General features: G+C 41.4%; 1 protein-coding gene across 4 annotated transcripts in view; it reads left to right on the top strand.

The window, feature by feature from the left end:
- naf1 (nuclear assembly factor 1 homolog (S. cerevisiae)) overlaps positions 1–22,529 on the top strand; it is a 245,278-nt gene that overhangs the window by 161,949 nt on the left and 60,800 nt on the right. For all 4 annotated transcript variants that reach the window (XM_043698794.2, XM_043698785.2, XM_043698775.2 and 1 more), the window contains exons 5-6: positions 17,622–17,704; positions 20,313–20,473. In XM_043698794.2, coding sequence (XP_043554729.1) covers positions 17,622–17,704; positions 20,313–20,473 — 244 coding nt within the window. The remainder of the gene's footprint in view (positions 1–17,621; positions 17,705–20,312; positions 20,474–22,529) is intronic.

Below are 22,529 nucleotides of genomic sequence, written 5' to 3' on the forward strand. Positions count from 1 at the left end.
TATTAGACTCAAAGGAGCGAGTGGTAAGCATTAGTGCCTTTTGTTTCAGGTGTTGAATTTGGTTGGTTCAAACAGGGTGTACCTCGTGTAGTGATGGCTCTTTCACTTATTAAAAGTTTTCTGGGGTGGAAGAAGTCACTTCAGGAGTTCTAATGAAAGGCAAAGCTTTTGGAATTGAAAGATCAGTTAGAGTTGGGGTTATTTTTGTGCATGCAAAAAGTGGGGGGAAATCGCACCAATAGCTTGACATTTACGATTGTCGGAAATGCCATGGGAATCTTTGGAAATAGCTAAAATTCAATTGCAAATGAAGCAGCTTGAAGTAGAGGCAAGGAAAGAATAACTTTGGCAGAATAAATAGAGAAGAGGAAATTAAGCCATTTTGAATCATAATTAAAAGGAGAGGAAGGCCCTAGCAGAAGAAGCATGAAAATGAGAAGAGAAAGAGAAGGAAGAAAAGCAGAAAAACAGAGAGTTTGAACTTCAGAAGTTGGCAACTAGAGAAAAAAATCTATTTAAAAGGGCAGAGGTGAAGGTGAAAGGTAGGCTTAGAGAAGAGGAAAGTGATGGAGAACAATCCCATTGTAGTCAAAGGCTTGGTGGGCATTTGTTTAAATATGTCCAAGCGTTACCTTGGCTCGATGAGAGGGGGTACAGAAGTTTTTCTCATTTCATTTAAGAAAGTGGCTAAATGAATGAAATGGTTGGTGACCATGTGGATATTGTTAATCCAAACAAAGTTGGTAGGTAGAGCTAGTGAGGTATTTGCATCACTGTCAGAGAGGAAATCTGGGGAGTACAATGAGGTGAAAAGTGCCATTTTGAGTGCATATGAGCTAGTACCAGAAGCCTGCAGACATTGTTTCTGGATTATAAGAAGGTACATTGAGTTTGAAAGGATCAAACAAAGTAATTTGAATACATGGATAAGGACATTGAAAATAGATTAAACATATGACACTCTTAGACGATTACTTTGGAAGAATTCGAAAATGCACTTTATGAAATAGTGAGAACTCCTATGGAAGAGCAGCGAGTTAAAATTGTAAGACTAGGAAATGTCAATGATTGTGAGTTTGTTCATAAATTAGCATTTGGCTTCTAACATCAATTTCAGACGGTAAGGGATAGAAGTTGGGGAAAAGAGGAATCCTCAGGTGTTGAGGGAAAAGGAGACCTCATTTAAGATAGTTTTCTGCAGCATGAAATGGAGCCCCACGAGAGGGAAAGAGACGTCAAAGGCACCGGTGTTTTCACTGCAATAAAGTAGGTCACATGAAGTCGGAGTGTTAGAGATTTAGAAGAAGTATGGGGAAGACGAATGTGGGAAACAAGATAGGCCAGTGAATTTTATTGAACTGATACTTTGTTGAAAGCACAGTGGAAAATGAAGAGCTGCAACAGAATTCACAACCTGATCAAGGATTGATGGAGAAGAAAGTGCCAAGTACTGAGTGCATTCACCCTATCCATGCCTCTCATGATCTTGCACATCTCCATAAGGTTACCCTTCAGTCTCCTATACTCTAAAGAAAAAAGTCTTAGCCTGTCCAATCTCTCCCTATAACTCAGACCATTGAGTCCAGGCAACATCCTTGTAAATTTCTTCTGCATTCTTTCCAGTTTAATAACACCCTTCCTATAGCAAGGTGACCAAAACTGAACATAATATTCCCAAGTACGGTCTTAATATAAATCCTAAATAGCTGCAACATAACTTCCCAACTTCTATACTCAATGCCCTGACTGATGAAGGCTAGTGTGCCAAAACCCTCCTTCACTGCCTTGTCTACCTGTGACTCCACTTTCAGAGAACCGTAGACCTGAACCCCAAGATCCCTCTGCTCCACTACACTCCTTAAGGTCCTATCATTCACCATGAAACTCCTACCTTGATTTCACTTTCCAAAATGCAAGACCTCACACTTAGCTATATTAAATTCTATTTGCCATTTCTTGACCCACTTCACCAGCTGATCAAGGTCCTGCTGCAATTTCTGATAATCTTACTCACTGTCCATGATACCACTTATTTCAGTGTCATCTGCAAACTTACTAATTATACCTTGTACATTCTCATTGAAATCATTGATATGGATAACTAACAGTAAATGGACCCAGCACTGACTCCTGAGGCACTCCACTGATCACAGGCCTCTAGAACAATAAGCATCCTTCCACTATGACGCTCTGCTTCCTGCAATCAAGTCAATTGTGTATCCAATTTGCCAGCTCGCCCTGGATTTCATGTGATTTAATTTTCCAGAGTAGCCTACCATGTAGAACCTTATCAAAGACCTTACTAAAATCCATATAGATTACGGCTACTATCCTGCCCTCGTCAACATTTCTGGTCACTTCGTCAAAGAATTCCAACAAATTTGTGAGGCATGATCTCCCACTCTCAAAGCCATGTTGCATACTTCTAATCAAACCTTGCCTTTTCAAATACAGAACAACCTTGGTTATCAGAATATCAGTTACCTGAATTTCGGATTATCCGAACAAGATCTTAAGGTCCCATAAAAACGTTATCCGTTATCCAAACAATCAGTTATCTGAACAAAATACTCACTGCCCGTCTCATTCGGATAACCGAGCTTGTTCTGTATAGTGTTTGAACAAATTGTGTTTTGGTTAATGTTGAGTTGTTTGACTAATCGAATTGCGTGTGGATCGCAGCACGTTACATTTAGCTTTAAAATAAGAAAAAGTTAGGGGATAGGCTACCTTCTTAAAATATTTTGAATGGGTTCAGCCTGGTCCATAACAGGTGAGGGGAGGGGAAAGTTTTAAAAGGAATCCATGGGACAGTCTTCTAAAATAGGTGGTGCTGCATTTATGGAACGATCTGCCAAAGGAAGCGGCAGAAGCAAGTATAATTACAGCATTTAAAAGACCTTTGGGCAGTTATGTGAATAGAAAAGGCTTGGAGGGATACTGGCCAAAAGCATGCAAATGGAACTACTACAGTTTAAGAAATTGGTTGGTCTGGGCAAGCTAGACTGAATGGTCTGTATCCATGCTTTTTGACTCTATGACTGTCTTTTGGACATCATACGGGTATAAACAGATTAAGCGAGTTGATAAAACTTGGCAGATGGATGTAATGTGGTTGAAAATTAGGTTTTGCACTTTAGCTGAAAGAATAAAGGAGCTGAATATTATTTAACTGGAGAAAGACTGCAGAATGTTGCGGTGTAGACATCTGAGAGTCTTTGTGCATGAATCACAAACGCTAGCAACCAAGTTCAATGGGTACTAGGAAAGGCAAAGGGAATAGATGATGAAAGTAGGAGGTTTAGCTAAAACTGCAAGGCACTGGAATACTTGTGAACAGTTTTGGTCCATTTATCTAAGGGAAGGTAGACTGGCATTGGAGACAGCCCAAGGAAGGTTCATTTATGCTAACACCAGGTATGGAGGGACTGTCATGAGAAGAGGCTGAGTAGTTTAAGCCTGTACTATTTGGCAATTAGAAGAATGAGAGATGACCTTAATGAAACATACAGGATTCTTAGAAGACTTGACAGGATCGACTGTAGAAAGGTTGCTTCCATGTGGGAGAGACTAGCACTCGAGGGCACAATCTCAGAATAAAAGGTTCCATTTTATCATAATTGAGGAATTTTTTTCTTTCACAGGGTTGTGAATCTATAGAATTCTTTACTGCAGAGGGCTGTCAAGGTTGGGTCTAAGTGCATTCAGTCTGACATAAGCAGTTTTTTTTAAATCAGGAAAAAGGCAATAAAATGGATTTGAGAGTTAATAGATCAGCTGTGATCCCATGAAAGAGCAGACTCCGTGGGCTGAATGGCCTACCTTTGCTCCTATGCCTTATGGACATAATAACATTTTCTGGTTGTATGTTGGAATATTAGTTCTGCAGCTAGATTAGATTAGATTCCCTACAGTGTGGAAACAGGCCCTTCGGCCCAACAAGTCCACACCGACCCGCCGAAGCGTAACCCACCCAGACCCATTCTCCTACATTTACCCCTTCACCTAACACTATGGGCAATTTAGCATGGCCAATTCACCTAACCTGCACATTTTTTTTGGATTGTGGGAGGAAACCGGAGCACCCGGAGGAAACCCACGCAGACACTGGGAGAATGTGCAAACTCCACACAGAGTCGCCTGAGGCCGGAATTGAACCCGGGTCTCTGGCGCTGCGAGGCAGCAGTGCTAACCACTGTGCCACCGTGCCACTGTTTTAATGATCTCTATTATAATTCATTACAATGCAAAAATATAATTTATGGCTGATGGTGCTTGAGCTGAAAGCATAAAATATATGATGTAATTATCTAATTGTAGTGTGAACTTTAATATTTAATTGTAAAGTATTTATTATTTTTCCCTTCTAACTCCAATCAATTTAAGGTGAATAATTTGTCAGGTTGTGTTATGTCTCCACTCAGTCTGCAAAATAGTGTTGTCTGTAAGGGACCCTTGATACACAATAGTTGTTGTGAACAAAAGATGTACTTGTTTGTTCTAATTTCCGAACTAATCATAGTGGCAAAAGGCATTTTATTGCATTTTATAAGTTGTGTGGAAAACAATGATCTTGTTGAAATAACTTTAAGGGCAGAAACAGTGCTTTAACATTTACACAGTATTTAAAGTCGGAAGGAAATGTCATTTGATTTTGCTAGATTGTTATGAGTGAACGTGGATGTATAAAGTCTAATCACTCAATTACTCAGATGGATACTTTGTGGAGCAAATTTACATTTGTACTTAAGCATATTGGTCTTTTGCATTTTTCTATTTGCTCATTACTTTCTGTTAATATTAAGGGTCTGTTTTTTGCAAAGCTAGCATTTTATATATAATACTACAAAACAGAGGAACCTCTATTATCTGAAGGACACTGATAGGGAGTATTTCGTTAGGTTAATCGAATTCTGATAATCGAATGCCAGATAATTGAGGTTCCTCTGTATGTAGTTTAAGCAACCTACTTGCTATTTACTGGATTTTCCCTGTTGTGAAAGTGTTTACCTGTGATTGGGAAGTGGTTTTCCTCTGGATGCAGTCACCACGCCACATGTGCAGTTGCATTCCTTTCCAAAATGCAATATCTTGCTGAAACCTACTTAAACCTGTTTGCGCATGACTGAATGTTAAATACTCCATGACCCAGAGCTAGTTTTTTTCCTTGAACAATGATAAACTCATGCAGTTGACCTAACAGTTTAAAATGGGATTATTGCAGAAAAGGGTCCACAGACAATGTGACCTGAATGTAAACAACTGAAAAAGACTGGGAGAGACTGATGATTATCTTGGTTAGAATATGATCTGTTTTGTGAGCTGTGCTGATCTAACAAAAGCAATATCCTTTTGCAAGAAGGGTGTGGAAACTGGAGTTGTGTTGGACATAAGTTGAACCTGCAATTGAATTTTTTTTGCACTACTTTGATTTCTGGATGAGGAGGAGCCAGTATTGGACTGCGGTGGACAAGGGAAAAAAAAATCACGCAACACCAGGTTATAGTCCAACAGGTTTACTTGGAAGCACTAGCTTTCAGAGTGCTGCTCCTTTACGTAGCTAACTAGGAACAGTACTCGGAAAGCTGTTACTTCCATATAAACCTGGTGTTGTGTGATTTTTAACTTTGATTTCTGGATGAATTGTTCTGGAAAACAAAATTGCAAATTAGTGGAAATTCTACCCTTTGTTTATGAAAGATCAGATACTTGAGTTTTGAGCTTATGTTCACAGATTGATCAAAGCTCTTATTCAGTCAATATTATTTAAGTATACTATTAAAAGATTAGTACTTACAATTACGCCTGATGATTGAAATCAACTGAGCTTGGAACTCAATCAAAGCCTTTAAGCCCAGTTACAGTTTATGATTCACATGTGATTTTATCCTATCCTGAATATGTGATTTAGTTGCAACAAAAGGAAAGAAAACTCAAGATTTAAAAAAACTGATTAGACCACATATTATCAGAAAACTTGGATTATTAAGCTGGTTTCCTCACTAACGCACACTGTTAGGAGAATGTTATTGGTGTAAATTCTCACTTAATTGTTCAACAAAGATTAATTTAATAAATATTTGTTATTCCACCATGTGAATTTTTCTGTATTCATTCATGGGATGTGAGCATCACTGGCTAAGCCAGCATTTATTATCATTCCATAGTTGCCCTTGAGAAGATTCTAGAATGTAGATCTGTCCAGCACAGAAACTGACCCTTTGGCCCACAATGTTGTGCCGAACATGACGCCAAATTAAACTAATACTTTCTGCCTGCCCTTTGTCCATATCCTGCAATGCCTTGCATATTCATGTGCTTATCTAAAAGTCCCTTAAATGCCCTTATCATATCTAGGGTGTAGGTTTGCTCGCTGAGCTGTAGGTTTGATATCCAGACGTTTCATTACCTGGCTAGGTAACATCATCAGTGGCAACCTCCAAGTGAAGCGAAGCTGTTGTCTCCTGCTTTCTATTTATGTTTGTTCTGGATGGGGTTCCTGGGGTTTGTGGTGATGTCATTTCCTGTTCATTTTCTGAGAGGTTGATAGATGGTATCTAGATCTGTGTGTTTGTTTATGGCGTTGTGGTTGGAGTGCCAGGCCTCTAGGAATTCTCTGGCATGTCTTTGCTTAGCCTGTCCCAGGATAGATGTGTTGTCCCAGTCGAATTGGTGGTTTTTTTCATCCGTGTGTAGGGCTACGAGGGAGAGAAGGTTGTCTTTTTTTTATCATACCTGCCTCCACCAGCAATCCTTTCAATGTGTTCCAGACTCCTACCAATCCCTGTGTTTAAAAAAAAAACTGCCCCTCTTGGCTCCTTTGAACTTTCCCCTCTCACCTTAAACGTATGCCCCCTTGTATTAGACATTTAAGCTCTGGGAAAAAGATTCCGACCATCAACCCTATCTATGCAGCCTTTTATCAAATCTCCCCTTAGCCTTCGCCACTCCAGAGAAAACAACCCAAGTTTTTCTAGCCTCTCCTTGTAGCTCCTATCTTCTAATCCGGACAGCATCCTGGTAACCCTTTTGAGCATCTTCCCCAAAGCCCCCACATCTTTTCTGTGTTGTGGTGACCAGAATTGACATTACACATGAGTGAGACCTAACCAAAGTCTTATAAAGCTACAACATGACATCCTGACTCTTGTACTCGATTCCCTGACCAATAAAGGCAACCATGCCATGTGCCTTCTTTACCACCCTATCTATATGCATCAATGTTGTTCCTGCCATTAAATGTATACTTTGCCTTAACATTTGATCTCCCAAAGTGCCTCGCCTCACACTGTGAATCTGCAAACTTACTAACCCACCCATCTACATTTTCATCTCAAATATTTATGTATACACAAATAGCAGAGGTCCCAGTTCTCAAGTAACCTTTAAGAAGGTTATGGTTGTAGGATCTTATAGGATCATATAATAATCTGTCCTGAATACATTTCAAGAAACCTGCAGCCTGCAAACTCTTCATACTATGATTATTCCAATTCATACTGTGGTTTTGTTGATATCCACTAATATAATTACCCTATTGTTATTTTTACATGCCTCAGTAAAATAACTGCATGTCTTAGTCATTGTTTCAACTCCCCACATGATTTAACTTGATGTAGTCACTCACAAAGCTTCTTTGATAATAGTATTTGTAACTAAGAAGGGGAGTCTCTAGTATCCAGGATTGTCCTCTGCTTTTTAAGACAATGTTAAGTTACATTTAAGTAGGAAGGCATTCTTATTGTATTCAAATTCCCAGTTGTTATTCTCTGATAAAACGTTTGGTCACATCTTTCTATTCTTCTAAATTTAAATGGTTTTCTTGGGTTTAGTGGTACCAAATTTAAATATTCTCTTTTTTTTTTGAGACCATTTTGCTGTAGTTGAGATAAAGTAGGTCCACAATTTTCAACCCTTGATCTTTGAGATGTGTCTGCAAATTATACTCATATTAATTAACTATTGCTGAATCAATGAATGTTTACAATAGCATCGTAATTCTTAAATGTATATTAATTTGTATGTAAGTTACATACGCAAGATATTGAATTTGTATGTTTAACCTTCAGGTCGTTCTGCTATAACGCGATAGATATGTTCCTCTGAAACTTCGCACCATAACACCATTTTCTATGGAAAACCGCACTGCAGAAGTTTGCTAATAGCAATTTGCTCCACCCATTCAGTAGAAAGTTCATGTTATCCAAACAGTGTCCGCAATTCGTCAATCGCTTTACAGCCAATTCATGCTGACAAAATGTGTGTTGTAGTAGAATGACTTGTACTAATGCTTGTGTTGCAAATGTTATCTACTGGAAAGAGCAAGTGAAGACCTTCTGGGAAACCTTCTACTATTTTGGTTAGATTTTTTAAAGGGTTTGAGAAGATTCCTATTGTGAAAGCTGTTCTTGACATAATGATAAAGGTCAGCATCTTGTGTGATGCCTTGTTCTTTCATATATTCCTTTGCCTAATCCTACGCTTAAGTTTTTTTTCTTTGCTTTGGGCAAGATGCATTTTATAGAATTGAGCTTTTGCCTGTTACACAAATTAGTAACAAGAGCAACAACCCTAAATGTCAAGAGCTACCAAAAACCTAGCCTTGCGGCAGTACAGCCAACCAGAATAGCCGTCAAGAGTGTGTGCATTTCCAGTGATCCCTAATGTGGCTGTCGCTGGGCTTTGCAGTTATTGTGTGATATTTCTTGTCCCCAAATCGAATGTTTCATTTTGCTCCAGATCTTTAATGGGATAAAGCTCCACTATAATGTTAATGCATAGGATTGACCCTTTATAGCCCCTTGAGAAGTAAAATGAAGATAGGTTATTGACTGACAGAATTTTGATTGCAAAAGCAGTGTTCTGTGAATGTTTTTCAATAGGTGTGGAGTTTTTAATTATATTTGAGGCATGGATATGCAGGAGCAATTTATTTGTTACAAATGTAACAATTAGCTATTTATTCTGTTTAAAACCCTAATTGTAACTACAAACTTTATCTGCGACTGAGATATTTTCACAGCAGATTTCAGCATAGGTCGATTTTTCGCTTGCCGGATTAAAACCCATTCCTTCTGAACATACTAAAAGTAATCATACCAAACTTGTTCTCTTCTGACCTGTAGCACTAACAGCATAATTTGACCTATTCTCTATCACTCCTTTTGGTTTGTCCGAGAATAAATTTTATATATTCAACTTGAAAGCCCCCCGATCCACTATTTACAGATTTGTAACTGCTGCAGTGTAATCCTTTTTACTTTTTAAAGTGAAGGTTGCCTGAAGAATAAAGTTTCTTCCTTTTCCAATATTGGTGCGGTGAAATGGAATCCTTCTTTCTCACATCACTTCTTTGGCCATGTGTTAGAACATAGAACATAGAACATAGAACAGTACAGCACATAACAGGCCCTTCAGCCCACGATGTTGTGCCGACCACTGATCCTCATGTATGCACCCTCAAATTTCTGTGACCATATGCATGTCCAGTAGACTCTTAAATGTCCCCAATGACCTTGCTTCCACAACTGCTGCTGGCAACGCATTCTTTGCTTTCACAACTCTCTGTGTAAAGAACCCGCCTCTGACATCCCCTCTATACTTTCCTCCAACCAGCTTAAAACTATGACCCTTTGTGTTAGTCATTTCTGCCCTGGGAAATAGTCTCTGGCTATCGACTCTATCTATGCCTCTCATTATCTTGTATACCTCTGTTCCTCCACACTGCCAAGAATCCTATCCTTAATCCTGTACTCAGCTTTCAAATTCGACCTTCCAAAATGCATCACCTCGCATTTATCCATGTTGAACTCCATCTGCCAACTCTCAGTCCATCTCTGCATCCTGTCAATGTCCCGCTGCAGCCTACAACAGCCCTCTATACTGTCAACGGCACCTCCAACCTTTGTGTCATCTGCAAACTTGCTGACCCATCCTTCAATCCCCTCATCCAAGTCATTAATAAAAATTACAAACAGTAGAGGCCCAAGGACTGAGCCCTGTGGAACACCACTCACCACAGACTTCCAGGCAGAATATTTTCCTTCTACTACCACTCGCTGTCTTCTGTTGGCCAGCCAATTCTGTATCCAGACATCTAGGTTCCCCTGTATCCCATTCTTCCTGACCTTCTGAATGAACCTACCATGGGGAACCTTATCAAATGCCTTGATGAAGTCCATATACACTACATCCACAGCTCGACCCTCATCAACTTTTCTAGTCACATCCTCAAAGAACTCGATAAGGTTTGTGAGGCATGACCTGCCCCTCACAAAGCCATGTTGAATGCATTTAATCAAGCCATGCTCTTCCAGATGGTCATAATGGGCGGCACGGTAGCACAGTGGTTAGCACTACTGCCTCGCAGCGCGAGAGACCCGGGTTCAATTCCCACCTCAGGCGACTGACTGTGTGGAGTTTGCACGTTCTCCCCGTGTCTGCGTGGGTTTCCTCCGGGTGCTCCGGTTTCCTCCCACAGTCCAAAGATGTGCAGGTCAGGTGAATTGGCCATGCTAAATTGCCCGTAGTGTTAGGTAAGGGGTAAATGTAGGGGTATGGGTGGGTTGCGCTTCGGCGGGTCGGTGTGGACTTGTTGGGCCGAAGGGCCTGTTTCCACACTGTAATGTAATGTAATCTAATAAATCCTATCCCTCAGAATCCTTTCTAACACCTTGCAGACAACAGACGTGGGACTTACTGGTCTGTAATTGCCGGGGATTTCCCTATTTCCTTTATTGAGGAGAGGAATTACATTTGCCTCTCTCCAGTCCTCAGTACGTTGACAGGCCGACGAGGGGAGAGGCCATTCTAGACTTGGTGCTCGGAAACGAGCCGGGGCAGGTATCAGATCTTGTGGTGGGAGAGCATTTTGGTGATAGTGACCACAACTGCCTCACATTCTACATAGCTATGGAGAAGGAGAGGATTAGGCAAAATGGGAGGATATTTAATTGGGGAAGAGGAAACTATGATGCGATTAGACATGAGTTAGGAAGCATGGATTGGGAGCAATTGTTCCATGGTAAAGGCACTATAAACATGTGGAGACTGTTTAAGGAACAGTTGTTGTAAGTGATGAATAAATATGTCCCTCTGAGACAGGCAAGAAGGGGTAAGATAAAGGAACCTTGGATGACGAGAGGTGGAGCTTCTCGTCAAAAGGAAAAAAGGTAGCTTACGTAAGGTGGAGGAAGCTAGGGTCAAGCTCAGCTCTAGAGGATTATAGGCAGGTGAGGAAGGAGCTCAAAAATGGTCTGAGGAGAGCCAGGAGAGGGCACGAGAAAGGCTTGGGAGAACGGATTAGGGAGAACACTTATGTGAGGAATAAGAGAATGGTCAAAGAAAGAGTAGGGCCGATCAGGGATAGCATAGGGAATTTGTGTGTGGAGTCTGAGGAGGTAGGAGAAGCCCTAAATGAGGTTTTTGCTTCTGTCTTTACAAAAGAAACAAACTTTGTAGTGAATGAAACCTTTGAAGAGCAGGTGTGCATGCTAGAATGGGTAGAAATAGAGGAAGCTGATGTGCTGAAAGTTTTGTCAAACATTAAGATTGACAAGTCTCCAGGCTCGGACCAGATTTGTCCTCGGCTGCTTTGGGAAACGAGAACTGCAATTGCTTCGCCACTTGCAAAGATCTTTGCATCCTTGCTCTCCACTGGAGTTGTACCTGAGGACTGGGTGGAATGTGTTGGTGAAGTTGGTGAATTGCTCAACCTCCTCGCGGGAGCTCAAGGTGGCACCAATGCAGTCGTCAACGTAGCAGAGGAAGAGGTGGGGAGTGGTGCCGGTGTAACCACGGAAGATGGACTGTTCTACGTAGCCGACAAAGAGACCGGCATAGCAGGGGCCCATACGTGTGCCCATGGCTACTCCTTTCGTCTGGAGGAAGTGGGAGGATTCGAAGGAGAAATTGTTAAGGGTGAGGACCAGTTCGGCCAAACGAATGAGTGTGTCGGTGGAAGGGTACTGTTGGGGACGTTGGGAGAGGAAGAAGCTGAGGGCTTGGAGGCACTGGTCATCGCGGATTGAGATGTAGAGGGACTGGATATCCATGGTGAAGATGAGGCGTTGGGGGCCGGGGAAACGGAAGTCTTGGAGGAAGTGGAGGGCATGGGTGGTGTCTCGAACGTCAGAAATAGAATATTTTGCTTATTCTTTCCAGCATTTCTAATCTCACCAAAAACCACACTGACTACATCCTCCCTTTCACGCTCCAATATTCTTTCAAGCTGTTGTAAAAATATTTTTCATTAGGTCGGCAACATACCATGTAGGACTATTGATCCTGTTTACAAAGGATGCTATCTATTCCCCCTAGTTAGTATAACCTTTTGGCTGTCCTGCAAACTACCTTTCATTTTTTCCTCCGTCGCAACTATGTTTAGCCTATTGGGTAAGAGCACTTCCTGAGAGCCCTCATTTTCCTTTCACCTGGATTACTCTTTCATTTCTGATAATTACAGTTAGTTTTGATTTGCTTCATGCAGTAATTTGCATGAAGCTCTAAAATACAAAATGCAATTTCAAATGCTCACTGCCTGGAACGTACGCATACTATTAGGTGCTAAGGCGCAAAGAAGCTCTTGCCTCCCCACTCCATACTCCATTGTCACCCTCACATTCTCAGCTTTTAATTTTGTTTATAATGTGCTCTCCTGTCTTCACATTCTACTGTGTTTCAGCACACTGCTAGAATCTTGAGGCCTGTTCTTGTGTCATAGAAGCCCTGATATTTGCTTTGATCTGTGAAGTGCAGTATGAACTCTCGGATCACACAACAAACAAACAACTTCTGTATGGAAGATAAATCCATTCAGGCTTCAGTACAATTATGATTTTGATTGCTGAAGCTCATAGTTGGTCTTTGTTACAGCCACATTTAGCAGTCTCTAATATGAGGAACTTCGTTAAAAAGGTTGCAATCAATGCTTTTGTACCTCTTACAAAAATGACTAAGTGAATGGTTTATTGATTATCTGGAATTTAATGCCACATACCCCTGAATACAGGAAGCCATGGGACATAATATACACAGTTGAATACTTTTCAAATTATTACAAGTTAATTAACATCGTGACTGAAGACACTTAAACAAATATGGACTTTTTGGGGGGATTTTAAATGCATCCTTCTTAAAGTAGTGACTTGGCATTTTATTGCTATTTGATAAGTGACATGATTCCGATCAAAATTAAAGCAATCATTCTGGAACTAAGGAGTTGCAAAGGGACCAGGATTTTGTGATGTTTCATCAATATTAGACTGAACTATTAAGCTTTAAATTGTTCAACATTGCAAACTGCTTTGGTTGTAGCTTGATAAAGTTAATTAAAATAGTCAATGATTATTATTCGCATGAGTATGTAAAATTGAGGTTGAATATGCTCTTTCTCTTTTTTAATTTTTGGAATTTTGATGACTGTCATTAGCATGTCTTGACATTTGTTGCCTATCTCAATTGCCTTGAGTGGTCATTAAGCTGCTGAAGTCCATTTCATAATTCCTCTAAGAATTTTAACATGTCCCTTCACCATCTCCCTGCTCACCATCCAAGGACCTTTCAGGTGAAGCAGCTTGTATTTGCCACACCTAATGTGGTCTATTCTGCATTGGAGAAACCAAATGCAGACTGGGTGACCGTTTTGCAGAACACCACTGATCTGTGCACAAGCAGGATCCTGACCACTGATCTGTGCACAAGCCGGTCATTTTAAAACAGCGTCCTGCTCACATGCCCACCTGCCTGTCCTCTGTATGCTGCAGTGTTCCAGTGAAACACAGTGCAAACTGGAGGGACAACATCTGATCTTCAGACTAGGCACTTTACAGCCTTCTGGACTTGATATCGAGTTCAGTACCTTTAAATGTGGCCAATTTATTTCTTTCCTTTTAACTTGTTATCATGTCCTCCCCTCCCCCATCCCACTTACTGTCCTTTCAAGTCTGGCCAGAGGCACACCATTGTTCTGCAGTTCTTGCATTCTGATCTCTTAATGTAAACTATTAACATCTTTTCTCCACCAGCACCCTGTAACAACTACCCCCACCACCACTCCCTGGAACTATAGCATGAATGCTGTTCCTCCACACTTCACTAAAGCTCTGATAAAGATCATCATAGAATCCCTACAGTGTGGAAACAGGCCATTTGACCCAACAAGTCCACACTGACCTGCCGAAGAGTAACCCACCCAGACCCATTTCCCTACCCTAATACTTGACATTTCCCCGACTAATGCACCTAACCTATACATTCCTGAACATTCTGAGCAATTTAGCATGGTCAATTCACCTGACCTGCACATCTTTGGACTCTGGGAGGAAACCGGAGCACCCAGAGCACCCACACAGACACTGGGAGAATGTGCAAACTCCACACAGACAATTGCCCAAGGCGAGAATTGAACCTTGGTCTCTGGCACTGTGAGGCAGCAGTGCTAACGACTGAACCAACGTGCTACCCAAAGATTGGGTCATCTCGACTCGAAGCGTTTGCTTACTCTCTTCCTCCGTGGATGCTGTCTGACTCGCTGTGATATCTAGCATTTGTTGTTTCCAATACACATTCCAGCATCTGCAGTAATTTGTTCCTACCTGTTAGGCCAATATTTTGCTGATTCTGTTTGCACCAGAACTGAGCGCAATGAATGTTATCTTGCTAATTTTCACTTGCTAGGTATTTTTGTATGTTAGAGGAGAAAGTGAGGACTGCAGATGCTGGAGATCAGAGCTGAAAATGTGTTGCTGGAAAAACGCAGCAGGTCAGGCAGCATCCAAGGAGCAGGAGAATCGACATTTCGGGTATGAGCCCTTCTTCAGGAATGAGGAAAGTGTGTCCAGCAGGCTAAGATAAAAGGTAGGGAGGAGGGACTTGGGGGAGGGGCGTTGGAAATGCAACAGGTGGAAGGAGGTCAAGGTCTGGGTGATAGGCCGGAGTGGGGGTGGGGGCGGAGACCATAGCAACACGACGGTTGGAGGAAGAACGCCTCATCTTCCGCCTAGGGACCCTCCAACCACAAGGGATGAACTCAGATTTCTCCAGTTTCCTCATTTCCCCTCCCCCCGCCTTGTCTCAGCAAATCCCTCTAACTCAGCACCGCCTTCCTAACCTGCAATCTTCTTCCTGACCTCTCTGCCCCACCCCCACTCCGGCCTATCACCCTCACCTTGACCTCCTTCCACCTATCGCATTTCCAACGCCCCTCCCCCAAGTCCCTCCTCCCTACCTTTTATCTTAGCCTGCTGGACACACTTTCCTCATTCCTGAAGAAGGGCTCATGCCTGAAATGTCGATTCTCCTGTTCCCTGGATGCTGCCTGACCTGCTGCGCTTTTTCAGCAACACATTTTCATCTTTGTATGTTATCAAGAATGTACGATGGGAGGTTCTATGAGATTCAGTATTATCTCACTGATGATGCTTACCAAAGGTTCAGCATTGGAGCTAGTGAATTAAAACAGTCGTGGAGAAACGCAACAGATTTGGCAGCATCTGTTGAGAGAACATCAAATTTAATGTTCAGAGTTCAGTGACCAATCATCAGACTGACCCTAGTAGCTGGGACAGAGTGACGTTTATGCTGATGACTGGGTTTTTGGGGGATTGGGGAGTATAATGAATATAATACATGGAGATAGTGTTCAGAGGGAGAAAAGGGGATAGACAAACAAAGTAATAGCGGGTAATAGCCCAAGAGAGATGAATGCTGGGTGAAGTGCTACAGGAACTGTGAACAGGTGAAAAGGAGTTGCCTATGCAGGGAGCAACCCATACAGTGCAGGTCTCGGGGAATGGGAGGAGGGAAACTGACATTGAGGAGAGTGATCGTGTTTTGAAATTGTTAAACTCAGTTTTCAGTACTGAAAGCTATCAGGTGCTTCAGTGGAATATGAGGTGGTGTTCTTTCAGTGTCCATTGAGCCTTGCTGGACCTCTGCAGCAGACCTGAGACAGAAGTGTTGACATTGGAGAAAAGTGGTATGTTTTGAAGTGGCAAGGCAACTGGGAGCTTAGAGCCCTCTTTACGGACCAAGGGTAGCTGTTCAGCTAAGGGATCACCCAATCAGTGCTTCATCTTTCCAATGTCTCGAAGACCAGATTGTGAGAAAGGAATGGAGTAGACTAGATTGAGTGAAGTGTCGGTAAATCACTGCTTCACCTGGAAGGTCTGTCTGGGTTATTGGGTAATGAGGGAAGAGGTAAATGGGCAAGCGTTGAACCTTCTGTGATTGCCTGGGGACGTGCCATGGAGTGTGTGTTGCTGTTGGGAATGGAGGAAAAGTGGACTGGGGGTCCTGGAGGGAGTGGTTCCAGTGGAGGGGACTATGTGTCTGGTAGTGGCATTCCACTTGAGGTGCTGAAAATAATTGTGTATGATGCTTTTGATACAGAGGATGGTAAGGTGGAAATTGAGGACCCTGGGGACCCCTGCGATTGTAGGGAAGGGGTGAGGGCAGAGTATGGGAAATAGATTGGACCTGACTGAGGCCCTGTCACCCACTTTTGTGGGGAATCCTCATTCGAAGAAAAGGGTGGATGTTTCTGAGGCCATCCCTACAGTAGGTAACATCATCAGAACAGATAAGATGGAGAAACTGGGAGGTTGGACTGGAGTCCTTACAGGCGACAGGCTGTGAGAATATATAAAGTGACTTGGAGTCAACGGGTTTGTAATGGATATTGGTGGCTAGCTTATCTACAGAAATGGGAAAGGAGATGTTGAGGAAGAGAGGAGTCGGAGATGCATCAGGTGCAGATGAAAGTAGGGTGAGAATTGGAAGCAAAATTGATAAATTCTTTTGATTCTGGCAAGGAAACTGAAGCAGCTGCAATGTGCCATAGATGTATGAGAGGAAGAAATATGAGGAAGCACCCACGTAGAACAAAGAATGTCCCACATAACCCACAAAGAGATGGATGTAGCCCATGTGGCTATCCATGGCCACACCTTTGATCTGAAGAAAGTGAACTTCACTTTGAGAGGAGCTGAAAGCAAAGCTGAGCTGAGGCAGGTGGAGGAGTATGCTGGTGGATGGGCATGGTTCAGGTCTTCTCTCAAGGAGATGTGGAGGGCCCTCTTACCATCCAGATGGAGATGGACTTGTCGAAGAATTGCATGTCTGCGGTGAAGAGGAGACAGATGGTGCTGGCAAACTGGAAATTTTGTAACCAACATAAAGTGTCCGGTAAATACTAGATATACATGGAGAAGGACTGGACAATGAGAGAGAAAAGTGATTCAAGATAGCAAAAAGTAAGTTCTGTGGGAACTTATGCTGAAATAGTCTGCCTGAGCAGTCTTATTGGTGGATTTTGGACTTTGGATATGAGTTGGGGGGCCCATGAGATGGGAGGCTCTTGGAGGGAGATCCCCAGACTAGATGAAGTTAGTGATAGCCATGGAGACAATCGTTTGATACTCAATGGTTCAATTCACACTAACGAATTGTTACATAAACAATCATTCCTTGCCTGACTGAGGATATGGGCAATTTAAATGATCAAACGGTGGTTCACCTGCCAATTTATCAAAGATTCCTTGTGGAGTTATTTTCTGTTTTTTGTCTTCTATATGTGAACATTTCAATGTCACTTCTGACTTTCTTTCTCTTTTTGTCTCTAGTTATTGTAAAATCGCTGAAGGACATGCCGCCAGTGAATGAGGAAACTGTTCTATTCAGAAAGGACAACGCTTCAGTTGGGAAGGTAATTTCATAAGAATTCTTAATAACTGATAAGTCTTAAATTGTATGGAATCATAGTATCATACAGCATGGAAACATACCCTTTGACCCAGTCGACCAACATTCCTAAACTCAACTAGTCTAATTTGTCTGCATTTGGCCCGTATCCCTTTAAACCTTACCTATCTTCGTAACTGTGCAAATGTCTTTTAAATGTTGTGATTGCGCCTGCCTCCTTCACTTTCTGGCATATACACACTATCCTGTGTGAAAATGTTGCTCCTTCCATCCCTTTTAAATCCCTGTCACTTTTAAGCTATGCCCTCTAGTTTTGAAATCCTGTACCCCGGGGAAAAGAACTTGTCTATGCCCCTCGTGATTTTATAAACGTCAGTAAGGTCTCAATCTCCCATGATCTAGGAGGAAAAAAGTCCCAGCCTCTCCTTTTAACTCAGAACTTCCAGTCTCAGTAACAGCCTTGAGAACCTTTTTTGCACTCTTTCCAGTTTAATTACATCCTTCCTATATGAGGGTGACCAGAATAGTGTGCAGTACTCCAAATGTGGCTTTACCAATGTCTTTGTCCAGTTATAATGTGACATCCCAACTCGTGTACTAATTGCTCTGACCAGTGAAGGCCAAATGCCGCCTTCACCACCACCTTGATCTGTGAAGCCATTTTCAAGGTGCTGCGTACCTGCACCACTAGATCTCTCGGTTTGACAGCACTCCCTAGGGCCATAACATTAATTGTGTTAAGTCCTGTCCTGGCTTGTCTTAATAAAACACATTTATCTGGAATAAAGTCTGTCTGCCTTTGCTTGGCCGACTGGACCAGCTGATCAAGATTCCATTGTACTCTTGGATAACCACCTCCATCAATTTTGGTATCGTCTGCAAATTTACTAACTAGGTCTCCTATATTCATATCCAAATCATTTAATGAAGTGACAAGCAACAGTGGACCTGCACCGATCCTGATGTCACAGGCCTCCAGCCCAAAAACCAATCTTCTACCACAACCTTGTCTCCTACCTTCAAACCAATTTTGTACCCAGTTTGCTAGGTTTCCATGAATTCCATGTGATTTAACCTTATGAACCAGTCTATAACGTGGAACCTTGTTGAAGGCCTTGCGAAAGTCTATGTAGCCAAAGCTCTGCCTTCATCTATCTTCTTGGTCACCTCTTCAAAAAAAATCAAATTTATACGGCATGATTTTCCTAACACAAAGCCATGCTGATTATCGCTAATCATTCCTTACCTTTCCAAATGCATGTAAATCCTGTCTCTTAGAATCCCCTGCAACAATGTGCCCACCACTGGCATTAGGCTCACTGGTCTTTAGTTCCCTGACTTTTCCTTGCAGCCTTTTAAAATAATGGCACAACATTAACCACCCTGCAGTCTTCTGGGACCTTGTCCATGGCTGTTGATGGTATAAATATCTCTGCTGGGGACTCCACAATTTCTTCCCTAGCTTCCCATAATGTCTTGGGATACACTTGATCATGTCCTGGGAATTTATCTACCTTTATTCATTTTAAAAACCCCAGCACCACCTCTTCTGTAACGTGGTCTCTTTTCAAGACATTACTATTTATTTCCCCGAGTTCCCTCACTTCTCTGTCTTTCTCCACTGCAAATACTGTTGTGAAATATTATTTAGGACCTCTTCCTGTCTGTCCGCACATAGATTGCCTGTTTGATCTTTAAGACACTATTTTTTTCCCCCTAGTTACTCTTTTTGGATCTCTTTGGCACTTGGGGTAAAGGAGAATCCAAAGATATCTCATGTCCTCTTTTTGGCCTCCCGATTTCCTACATACTCTAAACTCCTCAAGGGATTTGCTTGATCCCAGCTGCCTATAAATTGAATATGCCGCTGCCGACTTCTTTGCCAGAGCCTTAGTATCTCTTGTCATCCAGTGTTCCCTACTGCTGTCAGCCTTGCCATTCACACTAACAGAAACACACATTAAACACACATTATCTTGCTTATGAAACTCTTTTTTGGGTTATCTAAATTTGCTGACAGAGGGAGATGCCGAGAAGCACGACTGGGGATGTTGGAACCCATGAGTGTTGATAGTGGGGTGTCACCAGGAACCATGACTACTGAGGCAGGTGTGACATTCCATGGGTTTTACACAGGACTTTGCCAGACAATCTCTGAATTTGTATACAAAGTTTTTTTTTTTTTCTCTCTGCAGCAGTCCATTTTTAGGAAATACATTTTGTAATGCAGAGTGAAATGCATCAATAAATACTTTGAGGTTCTGATCCATCATCATAACAAGGAATCATTCAAACTACATGCTGTATTAACTTTTAGAATGGAGAATTTGGTCATTCAGCTGCTCACAAATATATTCAATACGAATAAATATATTTCCAAAAAGGAGGTTAGGATTGTTTTAGTTAATTGACATGATAGAGTGTGTTAATTCACTTGGTGAAAATTTCTTGACTTGCAATTATTTTATCTAATATTTCTATTTCTTTGAAAAATTCCCTTTTGAAATGATTTTAGTAAAGCAATTTCCATGCAACTTGACTTCATTATTTTTGTATTATGCATTTTCTGATAAGTGTCTAAAGTTTGTTTCGATTCCCTGCTTGCATCTTAGGTATTTGAGGTGTTTGGTCCAGTTTCTCAGCCATTTTACGTTCTACGTTTCAATTCTACTGAAGACGTCACTGTTAAGGAAATAAAGCTACAAGAGATGCTTTATTTTGCCCCTGCAGTGAAGGATTTCACTCAGTACATCTTTGCAGAGCAACTCAAGCAGTAAGTTATTTTTCACGCATCTTAGACTTCAACCTCACAATTCTTCAGCGAAGAATAATTTTTCAGTGAAGAATTGTCATTGATCCAATAGTGTTTGACTACGCTTCCTTGCGAAAACTGGGTTATTTTCCAAACATTACAACCATGTAAAAAGATTTGCTCAGTGACCTGAACTAAGAAATTGTGTATAGCCCCTTGTAATTTGAGTGAGTCAATTTAAAAATAACCAGCACCAAAGCTTTATTCTTAACCAAGAACTTAATTTATTGCAAAATACTGCTGTGAACTGCTAAAGTTACTAATTAAAGAACTTAAAATGATTAAATATAGGTAAAGATAAAAGACCCTCAACAATAAGTTAGTATTGTTTGTCTGGAGTGAATGGTTGAATTTGTCGAGTTGTGGCCAGTAGTTCCAATGGCTTCTGTCATTAAAATTTGTGGGCGGCACGGTGGCACAGTGGTTAGCACTGCTGCCTCATAGCGCCTGAGACCTGGGTTCAATTCCCGCCTCAGGCGACTGACTGTGTGGAGTTTGCCCGTTCTCCCCGTGTCTGCGTGGGTTTCCTCCGGGTGCTCCGGTTTCCTCCCACAGTCCAAAGATGTGCAGGCCAGGTGAATTGGCCATGCTAAGTTGCCCTTAGTGTTAGGTAAGGGGTAAATGTAGGGGCATGGGTGGGTTGCGCTTCGGCGGGTCAGTGTGGACATGTTGGGCTGAAGGGCCTGTTTCCACGCTGTAATGTAATGTAATCTAATCTTAAGTAGAGTTTGCCTCTAAGTAGACGCAGTAGGTGAAGCAGCTTAGCATATGGGTGTAAGTTCTGTTCCTTTAATGATTTTATCAACTTAGATTGCCTAGATTAATTTTAGCAGAACAGGGGTGATTTCTGACAGCCTTAACCAATGATTCAATGGCAAATGTTGCTCAGTTAGCTTAACTGAGTGCTGTAGCTTGCACCTGTCAACTTAGCACGCATTCATGTTTATTTATTTCTTTTTCATTTTTCATGTATTGTTAATGACTTTAAACAGCACTAATTATGTAGGACTGAGAAGATTTTCCATGTCTTTAAATTAATTTTTTGTTTCTATTCTGGGGAGGAAAAGACAAAAGTATGTTTATTTTTAAAGCAATGATCTAGATCTTCTAATCCTAATTGCAATGAACAGTAAGACGTCCATTGTCATTTGAGGAATGAACAGCATGATTAGTTTGGAAGGAAATTGTGCAATGTCTTCCTGGACCCCTACCACTATTCACCAACCCTTCCTCAGACCATAGTGAGTTATAGTGTGAGTGCCTTCTTTCTAGTGTTGCGTGTAATTCTTTTGTTATCTTAATTTGGTATCAATCCTCCTGCCACTAGAAACTATTTTCCGATTCATTCCCTCAATACTCTTCAAGATTTTACACTACTAACAAATTGCCATTTAACTTTCTCTGCTTACTCTTTGATATTTAGACAAATCTCTTCTTGTTTTCTGACAAGCATAATTGGTCAGTTGAGGACCAGCCAGTAATTTTTAACTTGGTATCAGGCAGCTTGCTGTTGGATTCTTTGCCTTTATTTACATAGCCATGGATTCTCCATGCCTCATTATCAGCCTTCTAATCTTGTCCTGGAACTTCTCGATCTGAGGGTGGTCATATTGGACTCTGTTGGCCCTATTTCTTTCTTCACAGAAGGGCCAAATAAGCTAGGTTTTTCCAATATTTTCTGTTTTCATTTAGCATTTAATTCACTGGTTCTAAGTCTTAATCCAAAGAGTGGAATTTTGTTGGTAGTTTCTTCATTTGGCAGTAATTCAGTCAATTTCCTTATTTTTGGCTTATAGTTCCTTCATGAGGATCGTAACACTAGCACTACTTCTGATGAATTTTTGTAAAAAAAATCTAAGTGTTTTTGTTTTCTTTACCCTGGCGACTTCTAATGTGTGCTCATGCAATCTAATGAGCTGAGGAATTTTTAGCCTCTCTGAATTTGTTTCATTTATGACATATCTACTCTCTTTGTTAAATGCCTTTTTTGGAACTCAGTAACAACTTAAATTTACGT

Source organism: Chiloscyllium plagiosum, unplaced genomic scaffold (assembly GCF_037043375.1).
Source record: "Chiloscyllium plagiosum isolate Xiang-an unplaced genomic scaffold, Cpla_swu_hap1 HiC_scaffold_1, whole genome shotgun sequence".
NCBI classification, from domain to species: Eukaryota; Metazoa; Chordata; class Chondrichthyes; order Orectolobiformes; family Hemiscylliidae; genus Chiloscyllium; species Chiloscyllium plagiosum.